The 18002-nt window shown below is 40.4% G+C and overlaps 1 protein-coding gene across 2 annotated transcripts in view; it reads left to right on the top strand.

Moving 5' to 3' along the window:
- Positions 1-1976: 1976 nt before the first annotated feature.
- Positions 1977-18002, top strand: part of eif2b3 (eukaryotic translation initiation factor 2B, subunit 3 gamma) — a 37117-nt gene continuing 21091 nt past the window's right edge. Inside the window, exons 1-4 of one of the 2 annotated variants that reach the window (XM_034104441.2) lie at positions 1977-2297; positions 5707-5872; positions 7809-7966; positions 17822-17981. In XM_034104441.2, the coding sequence (XP_033960332.1) occupies positions 5725-5872; positions 7809-7966; positions 17822-17981 (466 nt within the window). In that variant the 5' untranslated portion in view covers positions 1977-2297; positions 5707-5724. Of the gene's footprint in view, positions 2298-3540; positions 3560-5706; positions 5873-7808; positions 7967-17821; positions 17982-18002 lie in introns of those variants that run through there. The other variant, XM_071206217.1, reaches the window with a different exon arrangement.

The following is an 18002-nucleotide window of genomic DNA, read 5'->3' as shown; positions in this document are numbered from 1 at the left end:
TGTAAAACTTGGCAGGTACAGAGGAGGAACAGGAAAACATAAAGGACCTTTTGTAGCTTGAGTATGATGGAAAATATAACCTTTTACATAAAAATGTATTGTTGGTTCATTTATAAAGTATGTGTCAGTGAAATGCATTCATCTGGTTTTTGTATTTGTTACGAGCTTACATTTTTATGAAAACAATTCCTGGTGAACTTCATAAGGACAATTTATAAAGAACTATGTCTGAATAATGTCTCAGAGTCTAATGAGTTTCAAATGTTTTACACTGAAAACAACATTTAATGGTAAATCAATTGTTCTTCATGCAGGGTGAGTTTGTGTAGTCTACGATGTGCTGCTGAAAGTGGATGTATCTCTGTGCTAAATGTGCTGACTACACCACATCTTCGTTTAGAAAGAGCTATAAGTTGCCTGAATGGTTCAGCCTAAAATAATTCAAGCTGAGTATGCGTCTTCACCATGATGGGTTGGCAGGGTAAAATCATCAGCTGTTCACACAATCAAGTTCCAAATGAGAAGGAAATGTCAGCATGAAGCATGTTTGTGACATTCCATTATATGTTTTCCTATTCTTTCTACCCTTTGATCACTCATCTCCCAACTCCTATTACTTTAGGGACCCCATTTTATAAGGAAACCATCTTAAAACCTATTTTTACTTCCTCATCTTCTTCCTCCAACATTTCAACCCTTCCATTATTATGTTAGTTCAATGACAGAAAACAACATGCAGGCGAGCTTGTTGTCTCCTTCTCCTTTTTTTATGACTCATCTTTCCCTCCTTTATCCTGCTCTTCTGGTTTCACGCAGGCAGCAACGAGCAGTCAAGCTCATCTCCTGGCCAGAGCAAACAAAACCAAAGCCACATTCCCCGAGCTCAATTTGCTGTTACGTCTCAGCTCTGTGAATTGGGAGTTTTCAAGCTTGAAGCCTTGAAGAGTAGCTGGGTGGCTTCTGGCTGCTAATCGGCTCACACCACTCTATCTGTGTGTGTGTGTGTGTGTGTGTGTGTGTGTGTGTGTGTGTGTGTGTGTGTGTGTGTGTGTGTGTGTGTGTGTGTGTGTGTGTGTGTGTGTGTGTGTGTGTGTGTGTGTGTGTGTGTGTGTGTGTGTGTGTGTGTGTGTGTGTGTGTGTGTGTTGTGTGTGTGTGTGTGTGTGTGTGTGTGTGTGTGTGTGTGTGTGTGTGTGTGTGTGTGTGTGTGTGTGTGTGTGAACCTACGGGATTACTCATATTAAGGTCAGGCTAGCCAAAATAAAACATGTGTACTTGAAGCTATTATTATTATTTTTCATAGCAGTCAATCAGTTGCAAATATACTTACTGAAAATAATAAAAGTATAAATTATGTGATGTATTAAACATGTATGTAAACATTATCATTGACGACAACAACTCATAAAAACCCATCCACATCTTCAATGTAAATGTAGTCAAAACTTGTTCTATCATCATGTTTTTGGTTATAATTAGTACAAATAAACATATTTATATATTACTGGAAAGTTGTGTAAGCTGATCGGCCTTCAATATAACTGGTGTTTGCTGATAGGAATGATGTTTTTACTGTTGGGTTGGATGGTAGTGATGTGGATGTGCCAGATAGTGTGAGCATAAGTAATAGGTATTTAGATGTTCAAGAAATAGATTGTTTACTGTGTCTTTTTTTTGGTATTCGTTTCCTTTGTGTACATATTTGTAAATAATTCATTATGATCCAATAATATAACACTGACAATGCTGCCTAATGATTACTTAAATTGCATAAATGCACGAATTTAGCCTGTAATGTGTTTTAAATTGGTACTGCAACCAGAACATTCTTTCCACTATTTGCTGTTGTTTCAATGTTTTGCAATGAAAAAGTCCGAGCCGGTTCAATGTAAGCGTACAAATTATAATTGTGAACACACACCTGGTGCTGCGCTGCACCATCTGCTCTTCTCCTCTCAGTAGGAACCACTTTAGGGAGGAAGTAGTTTCCTACACGGACACATTTCACTGAAAGCACCCAGGTGTCATCATACGATGCTAGCTGTTTGCTCTCTTTACGTACACTCTGTCAAATAATTAAACGGGAAATTGTACGTTTGCCACCAACGCTTATCGGAGTTGGTGTTTTCTTCTCAGAGGACGTGTCCAGCTCTGTAGCTGTTTTAATAGCAGCGGTATCGTTTGCTGCTCGGTGCTAATCGTTAGCTAAGTGCTAACAACAGTGACAGCAGCCAACTTTACATGCGTCTGCAGCTGCTGTCATTTCACGTTGCTGTGGATCAACAGGAATCACTGACAGGTACATAGATAACTTATTGTTCATTTATTCAGCAAGGCAGTATGACAATGTCACCTTCTTGTTAATGCCACGTTGTAAAGATTCAGTTATAAGTGTGCCTTCACCATATCACCCCAGTGTTACACATACATGGCAGTCTTGGTTGCTGTGTTGATGACATGTCTAATTTGAAATAATGGAGAAGTCAGAGGTTAGCTTATATCCGAGCCCTCTCTTAACCACAGGGTTTAACTTAGGAACCATCAATACATAACAATACATCAATGTTATGTCCAATACGTCCTTGCTAATTTATTACTAAACTATTGGATGTTTACAATAGCTTCCATGTGTTGTGTACTAAGGACTTCAAGTCAATGCTGAATTGTATTACTACCGCTATACATGTAAGACACGCGTATTAATTTTGAATTATTACTTTTTTATACCAATATTGTTATTAAATGCAGCTGTTTGAATTGAAAAGTATTGAAATAGTTTACATGTCCATGTGGACAAAAGACTCCAACTCAATGCAGCATTGTATTAATACCCTACACAAGAAGAATTATTATTTATTTATTAGACTTTGTTGCACTTCTATTATATGAATATTTTACTGACAATTCAGCATTTCTTGGTTGAACAGTTACATGTATTACACTAGTTTGGATATCATGCAACTTATTGACACAATGTATACCTAATATTATTTATACACACACCTTTATATTAGATTGAATAGTTTTCTTCTATTTTGTACTAATATTGATATTAAACTCAGATATTTTCATTTAAAAGTCTTGTTTTAACAATAGCTTTTATATCATGTGTCCCAATGACTCCAAATCAATGCAGCATTGTTTAATTTGACGAGTAGGACACACCTTCATTTATATGTTTTAGCCCACCTTTTATTTAAAGGTCCCATGTCATGCTTTTCTGGTTATTACCCGTCCCCTTGTGTGTTATGTAGCTTTTTCTGCATGTAAACGGTGTGCAGAGTCAAAAACCCTCATAGTACACCCTGTAGCGAGTAAAACTCTAACACAGAAAATACCTGTCTATGCTGCCTCAGAACGCCTCGTTGGGGATTTCTCTTTTTCCATTGTTTACTTCTTGGGTATAGTGACGTATTTTGGGTATAGTGACGTAACGTAACAGCTCCGAAGATTGGGCCATTAGGTCCGCGGAGCCGTTACGTTTGGACCAATCCGCGGACTTCCTCACACACACACTCGGCGGGACGTTGCGAGGCTCGCTGCTGCGAGGAACGGGACACGGTGAGCTGGGGTGGTGCTATTGGGATATATCTTTTTTAAATCCTCTGGAGCAGAGAGAGGAGCTGTGGATTATTGTTATTGATTAATGCATCAGTGTTTCTTAGGGTCAAAAACACTAAACTCACAACTTAAAATTAAAGAGTTTAGTTTATTTAATAAAAGAGCACATGTTCAATGTGTAAAGTGACAGTCGATATAGATTAGTTACAATTTGGTGCTATATATATATATATATTAGGGCTGTCAAGTTAACGCGTTAATAACGCGTTAACGCAAAAAAAAATTAACGCCACTAATTATTTGAACGCGATTAACGCATGTGTATTTTTTTTCCTCGGCCGCCCCGTAGTTTCAGAGCGCATCGAGTTCAAAATACCATCTGCTGACAGCCCCGCTCATGCCGTCCGCTTGTGGCAGACCACACTTCCACGCTCACCGGCAGGCACCGACTGGCCATCGGGAGGACCGGGAGGGTGTGTATGGCCCGAGCGAGCGAGAGAGAGACCTTACGTGCATTGTTGTTGTTGTTAGCATATGGTGCTAGCTAGCTGCGCTAACGGATATAAGGAGCTGTTTAAATGAAAACAGAGGAGCGACATTTCGCCACAACTGCACCGACATTACACAACAGCACTTGACTTTATGCAGGAAGCAGACAGCGGGACATTGTAGGAGAAGTCAGCACACTCATGATTGCAGCAACATGATTGCAGCGTCCAGGCAGCTCCCGTTCGAGCATATGCCTTGAGTTGCACAAAGCTCCAACGATCCAACACACACACACACACACCCCATTTGTATTGTATGAGAGAGGTTCCAGGTTGAATTGAGGCGAATATTTGTAATGTTCAGAGGTTGTTGTGTTTAATATTCATGAGAATATTTGTCATTGTTTAAATGATAATAAACATTAGCATAAAGCATATTTGTCCACTCATATGTTGATAAGAGTATTAAAAAAGAAAAATATTCCTCTAAGGTACATTTAGAACAGATCAAAATGTGCGATTAATTTGCGATTAATCGCGATTAACTATGGACAATCATGCGATTAATCGCGATTAAATATTTTAATCGACTGACAGCCCTAATATATATATATATATATATATATATTATATATATATATATATATTAAAAAAAAAAAAAACACCTTGAATTTCAGGGGGGGCGCGGGGCTCCGTTGGCGGGGCGCAGCGCCCCTCCAAGACAATAGTAGGGGAAATACTGGAACAATATGAAAACATCCATTCACAGCGGATATAAATAACTGCTTTGCAGCTCTCTGCAATCAGTCCTTATCTATCTGCTGTATAGAACATGCTATAATGATGTTATACATGATTTCATATGTTTGCTTGGCATTACAAATGTTGAACAACTTCATATTTATAGCTGTATTTTGTGTCCAATGTGAAAGGATTGTTACATTACATTGCATTTAGATGACGCGTAAGCGACTTACAATAAGTGCGTTCGACCAACAAAATACAAACTTGAAGAAAACAGAATCATATAAGTACATCAGGCTTCATAGAGCAAACACATTTCAAGTGCTACTCAACTGGCTTTAGATAAGCCAGCCCTTTATTAGTATATAAGTGCTTTGTTAATAATTCTATCGCTCGAAGTGGAGTCGAAAGAGATGAGTTTTCAGTCTGCGCCGGAAGATGTGTAAGCTTTCTGCTGTCCTGATGTCAATGGGGAGCTCATTCCACCATTTAGGAGCCAGGATAGCAAACCCACGTGTTTCTGCTGATGGGAACTTGGGTCCCCTTCGCATCGATGGTGCTGCGAGTCGTTTGGCTGATGCAGAGAGGAGTGCACGTGCTGGGGTGTACGGTTTAACCATGTCCTGGATGTAGGAAGGGCCAGATCCATTCGCAGCATGGTACGCAAGTACCATTGTCTTGAAGTGGATTCTAGCAGTTATCGGAAGCCAGTGGAGGGAGCGGAGGAGCGGCGTGGTGTGGGAAAATTTAGGAAGGTTGAAGACCAGACGAGCCACTGCATTCTGTTATTCCCCAGCAAATCTCAGATGAGGCCTGTGTGAGCATAGTGTTATTGTGTAATGTATCTCTGAATGAGCAGAGTGTTTAAAGCAAATGAGAACAACTTGAATCTCTCCGTTTGTCCCTCCCTGTTAGCCGTTTCCAGCAGACATCATGGAGCTCCAGGCGGTGTTGATGGCGGCTGGTGGAGGTTCTCGTATGACCGATCTGACATACAACACCCCCAAACCAATGCTCCCTGTGGGCAACAAGCCCCTCATGTGGTACCCGCTGAACCTGCTGGAGAGGGTGGGCTTTGAAGGTGAGAGCTTAAAGTACTTCAACCATTACTGCTACACATGTCTCAATTACCGGTACCCCTGCTGCTGAATACTGTGATAAGTATTATTCACAACAATGCCATATACAAAAACATGCTTCTGCGTTGATGTGTGCAGCCTGTGTTTGGATTGATATCTACCTCACTCCTTATTAGTTGGCCCCCTTTAGGATGGGACAGGTTAGTGACCGGCCCTCCCTCCACCTGAGTAGTCTAATTAGCCACAATAAATAAAAACACATGTGTGAGTTTGGACTGCAGGACTTTCAAGTGAAAACAATGGACAAATAAGGAACAATTTAGGTCTTACTTTCTCTGTCTTTCATTTTGTCATCATTATGGAATATCTGTGATGTCTTTATTTTATCCTGCATATGATTAACAAGATAAAAGATGGCTGAAAGATGTAAACATTTTTTATTAAATGCGCTGATGGTCTGATATTGTCAAATGTCCTTGTGAGAGCTTCCCATTAATTTGATCTGAAGGTTGTGACCTTGTTAGCTTTAGCTCTCCATCCTGTGACAGGAGTGGAAGGTCTTACAGAAGTACACCAGTGTGCTTGGTTAGTTTCCAAATAAAATGTAAAGAAGCAGATATAAAACTAGTACTTCGAGTGTCAGTGTAGTGCCCGCTCAAAAACATAGAACAAGTGTTAGCAATAATGTGGAAAGAGGGACATTAAGATAAATGATCACCTCCTATTCTAACATAAGGATTATAACTGTTTTCATGCAACACAATTATTGTATACGTAAAATACTATACTAATACTAGTAAAAATCTATTTTCTATTGGATGCATGGTCAGTGGAAGCTGTGCTGTTTGGTATAAACAAGTGAGGGAAGGAGAGTGCTTTTTCAAATGTCCTCCGGCAACATTGCTCCTTTCACTGCATTAAACACGTTTATTACTGTGCTGCTTTTCCGAGTTGTACTTTCACCAGCTTGTCATCACATCATCAGCCATTGTCAGGTGTGCATTTCCTGCCTAGATTTACAGTCCAGATTCCGCCTCTTGTGCTGCAGCATGCAGTCGGTCCAAAAACCCTGGGCTTATAAAGGGATTTGTTGCAGTATGCTGTTCTTGCCAGTAAACAGGGCTGTTTATTATAAAAGCCTGCAGGTCCTCACTAGCCGAAGTAAAACTATCTTTCTATTCATAATCATCCTGTGTGGCCAACAGTTTACTGTGTGCAGCCAGCTAGCCAAAGCCCTGCAATTTGGTTTTACTAGGCTGACACAGCTAGAGTGAACAAATGCCCGGTAGAAAACATTTTATGTAGACAAAGCCAATTAAACTAGACGGACTCTGCAATGTTCTGGATTCATAAAGTGCTCAGTTAATGTTGTTACCAACTTTATAAATAAAAAAGTAGGGTAGGGGTCTTGGCTTGATTTTATGCTTCAGGATGTATATACACATCTTAGGTGGACTTTTTACAAGACTTTTTTTTAGTCTTTGTACTGATCAATGTATCTTTGAATGTATGTTATTTTTGCAAGAAAATACATACAGTATGTCCCGATATTTTTTCTCATCCATTAAAGGATCAGAGAGAAAGACCGTTATTCTACTCATAAATGTCGTTCTCTAAAAATGCACGTCAAGGTAATTTATTTAGAAATGTAAAAAACATCATACAAAAGTATTTGTATTTGAAACTAAATCTAGTGAAAATAATGCATCATTAGCGAGCTACGTGATGTGTTTGATCATATTATGAAAATTTGCGATCGTATAGATTTCAGTGAGAAAATATGTTTTATTTGAAGAAAATAATACAAAGCTCATTAGAAACAAAGGTATCACCCGACCGTGAAAGATAAATAACATTGGAGCTTTGACTCATTTTGACATATTGAAGCTATCTATTGTATATTATTTTTAATACCTATTTTTGTGAACTGTTTTTCAGAGGTGATAGTAATCACCACCAAAGAGGTTCAGAAGATGATGAGCACAGACCCTAAAATGAAGCCTGACGTGAAGATGAAGCTCGATGTGGTATGCATTCAGGAAGATGGAGACATGGGCACCGCAGACGCCCTCAGACACATCCATTCGAAGATCAAGGTGTGTGTTGTTTTCTATATACACATGAGGAGGGTTGACCATATCCTGCCTTGTAGCAAAGGTCATGCCAGTCAAATTCTGTCCAACAGAATCGTTTTATAACGGTTTATTTCGCCTTCCGATGTTTCAGATTGGCAGTGGGAATTTTGTTATTAAACCTACAATTATCAAGTGTTTAAGGAAATACGAAAAAGGCATAGTATGTTGTTTTCAGTTTGAATTGCAAAAAAAGCCACATTTTTTTTCAATTTCTCATGGCTTGTTGATGTAAAGAAAAAAGGGGTTATATTTGTTATCATTGGGTTCGTTTATTAAAGGTCTCCTATAATGCGAAATCCAATTTTGTATGTCTTTATACATAAGTCAGTGTCCAGAATAATAATTAAGAAAATGTTTTTCCTCCAGATCAGTTTTGATCTTGTTTAACATCAATATCAGAAAAACATTAATAAAAACAGTGGCAGTTCTTCAAAAGGTTGAAGTGTTCCAGCATTTAGTTAATGATTGTAAACTCATATGACCTTAGTTTGAGCAAGATACATTTGTAAATTCGTCTATTACGAAAAACAACTGAGTTTTGCTTCATTATGAGGCGGAAGGGAAGACCCCAACAATACATTTTACACTCAGATTTACCAATAGATACTGATCTGCAAACCAGTGTTTCAAAATGAGAGGGGTCCTTTTCTTTTGTAATGTCGACCCCCTAGAAAAACATTGGGAGAGATTTTGGAGAAAAATTACAGAGTGAGGGGGAGGTTCAGGTGGGCGTTGTGTGTTCAGTGACCGCTGATCCGTGCCTTTCCCTCCCCCGACTGGTCAAGGCTGCTGCAGTGCCTCATTTCACCTTTTTAACATACACACACACATGCACCGGCACACGCATTTGCCGACATGGCATCCATGACCCCCAAACCCAATTTCCAGACCCCCCTCTGTATCCTGCCTGCTGATCCCTCCATCCCTCCCTTCATCCGATGCTCTCTAAACAGATGAGGTCATGGTTAAGACTCAAACTCCCTGTGCTGCCAGTTTACCCAGTGCATTCTCATCCTGTAGTCATGCACATCTGTGCAGAATTTGTGCCGGGGTAATGCGGGGTATGTTCCTTCATATCGTCCCATCATATCGTCCCTCAGCGTATGGCGTATGGCATGGTTCTGACCGACCTCCTCCTGAGAGCATGAAGACATGTTTGTTTAAGGTTTTATTGTAGTTTGAAACAGGTGATGTATTTCTTAAGCAATTGCTCTTGTTTATTGTTAAGCTATTAAAGATTGCCTAGGGTTGGCTTAGTAGGATTGACTTTTTAGAGCTCTGTACTTATTAGTATCGTTACTGCGATCAAAAAGGAACGTAAGAATCAAAATTATATCCGCTTTGCATTTTCAAATATCAGAAAAAGTGGTGTACGTTTAATATTTTCATTTAATTTAATCGTTTATTTGAAGAGGTACAGTGCACATTGATGAACATTTAAAACAAATAATGCTTTAAAAAGTAAACATGCCGGATTTGAGCTTTGAGCTAATTTCCACCCGTAGTCCCTCACATACAACATTTAAGAACATGACGTTTATATCCATAGCAAAAACAAGTACATGATATGCAGGAAGAACATGAGCAGCATATACAAGTATTTACCACATGGCAGTAGAATGTAGCAGCTACGACATATAAAGTGCAAGAGAAGATACAAGAGCTACATCAAGTGCAAGAGGAGATACCCCTGTATTAAAGTGCATTTAGCGGTGATTGCACGTTTGTTTGTTTCTCAACCATTCTTTTAGTTGACCTTTAAAGCTATTGAGAGTGGGACAATCCCGTATCTCAGTTGGGATGCTATTCCACAATGAGCTGCCTTTAATTGATTGCTATTTTAAAGTAAGGTCAACACATATCGACCCTAAATGTAGTCTATATTAAGAACGAGAAAGGTCTTAACTAGGGATGCACGATATTGGTTTTTTGAAACCGATACCGATACCGATAACTTCCTGCTTCTCAAGACCGATAACCGATAATAAAAAAAAAAATTACACCACTAATTATTTTAACGCGATTAACGCATGTGTATTTTTTTACCTTGGCCGCCCCGTAGTTTCAGAGCGCATCGAGTTTAAAATACCATCTACAAGCTGATGCTGACAGCCCCGCTCCTGCCGCCCGCTTGTGGCAGACCACACTTCCACGCTCACCGGCAGGCACCGCCTGGCCATCTGGAGGACCGGGAGGGTGTGTGTATGTGTGGTCCGAGCGAGCGAGAGAGAGACCTTACGTGCATTGTTGTTGTTAGCATCTGGTGCTAGCTAGCTGCGCTAACGGATATAAGGAGCTGTTTAAATGAAAACAGAGGAGCGACATTTCGCCACAACTGCGCAGAGCACTTGACTTTATGCAGGAAGCAGACAGCGGGACATTGTACGAAAAGTAGGCACACTCAGCAACATGATTGCAGCGTCCAGGCAGCTCCGGTTCGAGCATATGCCTTGAGTTGCACATAGCTCCAACGTGCATGCGCAGACACACACACACACACACACACACACACACACACACACACACACACACACACACACACTTTGTATTGTATTATTGTCTTCGTACGCTTTTAACACACCATCGTAGCGATGGCGATGTTTCAGGTGACTGATCAGGTTCGAAGTATTAGGGAGCGCTGGATTTGTGAAGAACTCCCCTCTTCTTAAACCACTAATACCACAGTACTGGCAAAACGGGAGGAGCCGAGTGAAAAACAAGCGTGGTATCGGGTTTATCGGGATGACGTCATAATTCCTAATATCGGACCGATAATTATCGGCCCGATAATTATCGGCCCGATAATTATCGTGCATCCCTAGTCTTAACATATATATCGTTTTTTGTAAAAATATGACAAATGTGTGAGGGTGATGACGTCAGAGCATCGTCCTATGTGCCGGGCCTAGCCCCGGACAGTCCCAGCCCAATTTAACCCCTGGGTATTTGTGAGGGAGCTCCTATATGGCATTACCCCGCTGAAGCTCACCAAAGTTTAATATATTTCATAGTTCAAAGTTTTGACAATGGTTTTGTTTATTGGTCAAATACTGGTTTCTACTGGTTTCTGAAGAGTTTTACTGGAATGAAAGAGCACAGAGCACAGAAGCAACAAAGCAGCATCCTGCACTGAACCTGACCTTCACAGAGAGGTTGAAGTTCATTTGGAGTGGAGGCTTCAGTATTCTGTCTGCACTCTGTTTAGTTGTGCTATCTTACAGTCAATATAATAAATGTGAGGTAAAGTGTGTCGCCAATGTAACCGGTTAGAACTCGAAGTTGCGATGAGGTCTTAAAATGTATGGAAAGGGTCTTAAATAAGGTCTTAAAAGGTATTAATTTAACTTCAGGATTCCTGCATACCCTGATCATGCATACTGTTTTTTTTTGCATTTAAATGTAAGCAAATGTTGTTCAGCCAGTGTTGAACCTTGACCAATGCATTTGAGAGACAGGATGAGATAATTTCAGTGTTTTTCCCATGTACAAAGATGACCGCATCATCGGCATACATTTGCACATTCAACTCAGGACATACATTAGGCAAGTCATTAATGTACAGAGAAAACAGTAATGGTCCAAGAATGGAACCTTGTGGAACCCCAACAGGGTTAACAAGGTAGGGGGATTTGGCTCCGTTGACCAAAACACACTGTTTTCTGTTCGATAAGACTTAACCCAATGTATTGAATCTGCCAAAAAATTGAAATAAGTCAGCTTTGTAAGGAGCACTTGGTGGTCAACAGTGTCAAAAGCCTTCCTGAGATCAAGGAAGACAACACCTACATATGGGCTCGTGTCCAACATACATGTAACCTTTTCCACAAAGACACAGTTAGTTGTCTCAGTGGAGTGGTGAGCACGAAAACCAAACCGCATTGGGTGGAGTGGAGCGAAACCTTTATCTAAATGTTTGGTGATTAGTTTTGACCCCCATTTCTCAGCTATCTTATGGCGCGTTTCCACTGCAGCGGGTAGCTCGCTTTAAGCGTGCCGAGCCGTGCGGGGCCCGTTTTTGGTTGCGCTTCCACTTGGCCTAGTTTTGGCCCGGGGCTACTTTTTCACCTTTTTTCTGGCCCGACTAAATCGTGGTTCTAGGGCCAGGCACAACCAGGCTGAGTCGGGCTGAGTATGCTAAACTAGAGAGAGAATCGCTGGCAAGGGGGCTACAACTACAACAAGATGAACATATTTGACCGTGATTTAATTGTAATACACGTTTCTAAATGATGCCGAATTAACAACATACTGATACCGGTTAGTAAAAACCATGAATTAATGCTTTGACAAGTCTGCAGACAGACGGCAGGCGAAAAACCCTTTTTAAAATGCGTGTTTTCTAAATGTAGCTTGGCTAAGCTAACGTTATATATGCTCCGACCGTCCACACTCACAACAACGGCCTACAGACATAAATAAACCAGCGACTGTATTCGCCATGACACAGGCAGTCTGTGGTTTGTACTTGTTTAACTTTTGTCTAGTTTCTGAACAGATATGAGGAGCTGTGAGCTCTGAGTGCTAAGAGCTAACGGCTGTGTTGTTTTTCTGGGGCGCTCATTGAAGATGACGTCACGGCTCCGCCTACACTGCGTTACTATAGTAACTGCCCCAGTTCCTAAACTGTAATGGAAGCGCAGCATTAAAGTGAGCCGAGCCTAATGAGGCCTAACCAAACCGAGCGAGGCAGAGCGAGGCTGCCTTATCCCCAGATTTAAAAATCGCTGATAGATTGATTCACTAGCATAGTAATTAGTTTTATTAGACCGTCAATATTTGTCTTTATAAAGTTGGTGTCTAAATCATCTGCATTCCTAGCCTTAGAACCTCTTAACCCTAAGATTATATGTTTTACCTCAACCTCTGTGATTTCCTCCAGGTCAAAAACGGGGTGTGTATCCACAGTCGGGCTATGGGAGACCTCAGATGGCGGGAAGAGCTTTGTGATGTCCAGAGCACTATTTATGAAATACTCATTTAGAGAGTTGGCCAACACTGCAGGGTATTTTATCAGGGCATCATTGATTTTTAATTCTAGTACATTATTTTCCTGTTTGGTTTACCTAATAGTTTATTTAAGATTTGCCAAACATATGTACTGTTACCTTTCGCACCTTCAATTATATTGATGAAGAAGTTTGCTTTGACCTGTCTTATTGTTTATGTTAACTTGTTACGAGCATGAGTGAATTTCTGTCTATCAGTGGATAGTCCGGATTTTAAGCTCTGCTTTAATAGTTGGTCTCTAGATTTCATGAGATTCCTGCATTGTAGATTCGGCCAGGGAAGATGATGTTCCTTCCTGTCCCCTAAGGCACCCTCTCCTTGAGAAGGAAGACATTGCATTGTTAATTTTAGATATAAACAGATTGCTGTTTTCACCTATGTCTTCAGAGGAGAGAGTGTCTCCCCAATCAATCATTTTCACTGCCTCCATAAAACGTTGTTTCAGGTTTTTGGGGATGAAGCGTGAACCGAAGGCAGGGGTTTTAGGTGTGGCTATTAACCTTTTTTTTGTGAGTTTCCTGGCAAAAAGAACAAGATTATGGTCAGAAAGACCAGTCAGGAAGTTGTAGTTTTTAACTATTCTGTCAGCTTTATTAGTAAATAAAAAATCTATCATAGTCTTGGAGGTTTTGGTTATTCTAGTCGGTTGATCCATTAGTTGTATTAAGTTGTGTTTATCCATGATCCGTTTTAAGCTCTTTCTATTTTGTTTGTCGTTCCAGTTGATATTAAAGTCTCCCAAAATAATAATATAAGCTCTTTGTTGGAGTCACAGGAATTCAGCATGAGTTTTACCTGATCATAGAAATCCACCTTAGAGGTGGGTTGTCGATACATGGTGAAGGACATTTCCTCAGATAGTTTGATTTCCACACCAACACAATCAAATTCAATATTAGCTGGGAGAGCAATCTCCCTACAAGTAAAGGTATTCCTCACGTAAAGCAGCAGACCCCCTCCTTTTCCCTTCAGTCTGTCCTTCCTAAACACATTTTTAGTATAATTACAAAGACATGTCTAATCAAGAAAGTCAATTTTGGATGCTTATTCTATTTAATTATCTCCTGAGTAGATGTTTTCAGAAAAATTCTGGCAGTTCTCCACAGTTACATTAAATATACAGTCCTCGAATTAAAACCTTTTACATGTTTTTCTCAAAGATCAATTTTTGTTTTTGTTTTAAAAAACTCTCATGGATTCCCACACCGAACATTCTCAGTTGAAATATCTCTGAAATGTTCTTCCAGATAGCTTGTCTATTAAGAGCGTACCACATCAAACGTTCATTTGAAAACACAAGTGTCCTGACACGGCAGCTCATTAAATTCTTCACAGAAAATCGGCTTTGCTTTTGAACGCAGATATAGCAGAGACTTAAATCCAAATGTTGTTGTGACAAGTACTTTTAATGTTTTTTAACCTGGCATCTGAATGAGCATGTACAGATTCATTATTCTCTTTTGATAGAGCCATATATAACCACACACACACACACACACACACACACACACACACACACACACACACACACACACACACACACACACACACACACACACACACACACACACACATGCTCAAACAGGACTAGCTTCAGCATGCTCCCATTCAGAATAGTCGAGTCCTTAATCCTTTGAGCAGCCAGCTAGATTAGAGGCATTGAGTTACACACACTCACACACTGGAGAGTGCTGAGTGAGGAACTGTAACCATGGTCTGCCAAATCCCAGCACAGAGATCACTCAAACTGTCAAACTGAAGCATGAGTACAGTATAGACACACACACTCACTCATCTCTTTACACAAACACCCTCCCATGAGGGGATTTGGTGTAACCTATCAAACAAAATGCTTACAGGAACCCGTGTGCACTGTGGGTGAGCAGAGCAGGTCATCCCTCTTCATTTCTGAAAAGAGAGATTACAAGCAGCATATTTTATTTTGTTCACTCTTCAAACAGCTAAGTTGCACAAAAGTGCGGGGATGTGCCTGATTTATGTCTTGGGTCTTTCACAATAAGCCTAACTACTGGAAAGAGTACTTCACATACACTTTTGGCTTTGTGTGCTTAAAGCCACTTTGACATTTGTTTTATTATTCAGGCTTAATCACCTGGCAGAATGAGTGCATGCAGGCTAGAATTACTGTAAATTGAATGGTGGTGCAGATTCAAAGGTACACCTTGGGTCTACATGTGTTAGTCAGCCTGTAAGACTAAAGACAAAAGGTGAAGAGAGAGAGAAGAGTGAGAGATGGAGCTCAGGCTTTTCATATAAGAGGGACTCTGCAAACATACTCTGATGAGACATGTTTTCTTTTGATTTCTTTCTCTCTTTTAACCATCTTGCTCTCTATCTCCAACCCCATCCCTCCTTTTCTTCCTTCCTGTGACGCACAATATTTAAAATGTCCTACTCAGAATATGTTGTGTTATGTTTGGACACAGTTAAATGTTGAAAAAGTGATCTGCATTACACAATGGATCAGGTTGTGAAATGGACTAGTTTGCTAAGGACTTAAAAGAATAATGAAATAAGAGAAGATTGTAAGGGCTCCATAATGGAAACCATCTAAAAATCTCCTAAAATACATGGTCATTTCATTTGTTTATTCCTCTTTAAATACTGTTGATTGAGTTTATATATATATATATTGAACAGGTTTTGTACAAGGGGATATGTTACCGTTGACGTAACTTGCCCACATCATCCAACAAAAAAAGTACGAATAAATCAGGTCGAGTTAAACCAACCATGTAGACATTATCTTTTATTTGATTTGATTTGATGATGTAAAACAACAAAAAGGACACAAACACCATAACTCAAAAGTTTCCAAGTATTGGTAAAGTGGGTTGTGTAAGCAGTAGCTCTGGACCAGTGGGAAAGTGTGTGTCTCTGTGTGTGGTAGCGTGCATCAGTGTGTGTGGTCCTGACCTGTCCAGAGATTCTGGCTGTTGAAAGGCCAAAGTGTCTCTGTCTCTCCAGCTGACTCCACTCTGCTGTCGCCTGACTGTGTGTGCCTGTGTGTGGTTCGTGTATGTTTTTGTGTGTGTGGGTTGATGTGTGCGCGCATACTTGTGTGCTCTGTTTCTGAACATGTGTGCGAGCTTGCCTGTGTGTGATAGAGGGAGGAGAGAGTTGAAAGGTCTCTGCCTCTCAGTGTCAGCAGATCTCCGGCAGACACCTCCAGCTTTGCCGTGGCAGCTTCCTGTCGCCAGGTCCAGACCAGGTTATGCTGGGAGTTACCTGGAGGTCAACTACATGACCCCTGACCTCACTGATACAGCCCTATACACACACACACTCTCACAAAACATTACACAAAACAGTTTAGGAATCTAGATTATAAATGTACAAAACTGAGTTTGTGTTTTGTTTGTTTGTTTATTTGTATGTGGTACATTCAGTGTTTGACAGTATTTTGTTGATTGATGACCTCCCATCATCCCTTTTCTCTTGAGTCTTTCCTTCCTCCCTTCTATCGTTGTTTTTTTTATACCTCCGATGATCCTTTTTTCTCTTTCTTTGTTTTTGAAAGTGGTTGTTGACTTTTCGCTCCTGGGATTTTCTTTGTTATTCTCTCACTCTTTATTTTCCTTCTTTCCACTGTCAAAGACACAGTAAAGATGTCTCTGTCGTTACTGCGGCTGGTGCTAATGGTGGGATTAGTTCTTATGCTGACAGCCTTCATCACTGGACAGACAGATGGATGCTGTGCACAGACACACACATGTGGGCACCCCCACATACACACACACACACACACACACGCACACACACACACGCACACACACACCCACACCCACACACAGACACGCAGACATGTATCGTCCATGGAGGCCAGTTAATAGGATTGATGTCTGTCTTGTGGTCTGTGTCGTTGGTGGTAAAGTAAGGGATACGTCTATGGAATTCACAAGCTATACATTGAGCTATACTTTTTAAAACCTAGATTGGTTTACATATTATTGCATAGCTGGGATGCTGTAAATAGTTTGGACTTAATCTCTGGAGGGTAAAATGCTAAAACATATTCTTTTACTGTCTTTCCTAACAAATTATTAGGGTTGGGTTGTTTGCATTCATTTCTGTGTTATGTTACTCGGCATATAGCGACATTTATGCAGCTAAAGGATGATAAAGCAACTCGTATTCAAACCTTTTATAATAAAGCTCACTTTAAAACACAAGAAATGGATCTGCTGAGGATACACGGCCAGATTCTTAAACAAAACTATTGAAACAAAGCAGGATTTATTACTTGCTGTCATCAGGGTATAAGTCATTTTAACGCACGCGTGAGTGTGTGTCTGGCTTTGGCTTGTACACAGTCAGTGCTAAAGTTGGAAGAGTTCACTGTTGACCATGACCAGATATTTCTTCATCCCCTTCTCTCTCTGTCCGTCTCTCTTTCTGTCTATTTGTCTCACAATGCTGCTCTGAGACAGTTTCTGTTGTGAATATTGAGAACAACACAGTCCAACCTCTTGTGTCCTGAGGTGTTTATGTGGAGCATTGTCGCCACATATATTTATGTGTAGTCTTGGTGCATGCCAGAATGACTGACGTGAGCCAGAAAACCTCACTTTATAAACAGGACTCGCTCTTCAAACTACATATCATGCATTTTGGTGTTTTAGGGGCTTGTGAGTTTGTGCGTGCAAGCTGGGGTTACATTGTAAAAATCTATAAAAGCCTGAAATATCCAATACAAAATGTTGATTCTGTCATCTCATACAGGAAAATAAGTGGAATGAATTGTCAGTCTAATTTGACTTTCTTTGTCTTTTCAACTTCCTTCTTTAGACGGACGTCCTGGTGGTGAGCTGTGACCTGATAACGGACGTGGCGCTACACGAAGTAGTTGATCTTTTCAGAGCCCACAATGCAACACTGGCCATGCTGATGAGAAAAGCCCATGAATTCACAGAGACCATCCCAGGCCAGAAGGGCAAGAAAAAGACGGGTAACATGAACACCCAATCAC

Source organism: Pseudochaenichthys georgianus, chromosome 17, assembly GCF_902827115.2.
Source record: "Pseudochaenichthys georgianus chromosome 17, fPseGeo1.2, whole genome shotgun sequence".
In the NCBI taxonomy this organism is placed as follows: domain Eukaryota; kingdom Metazoa; phylum Chordata; class Actinopteri; order Perciformes; family Channichthyidae; genus Pseudochaenichthys; species Pseudochaenichthys georgianus.
This window is presented reverse-complemented; position numbering and strand designations above follow the sequence as displayed.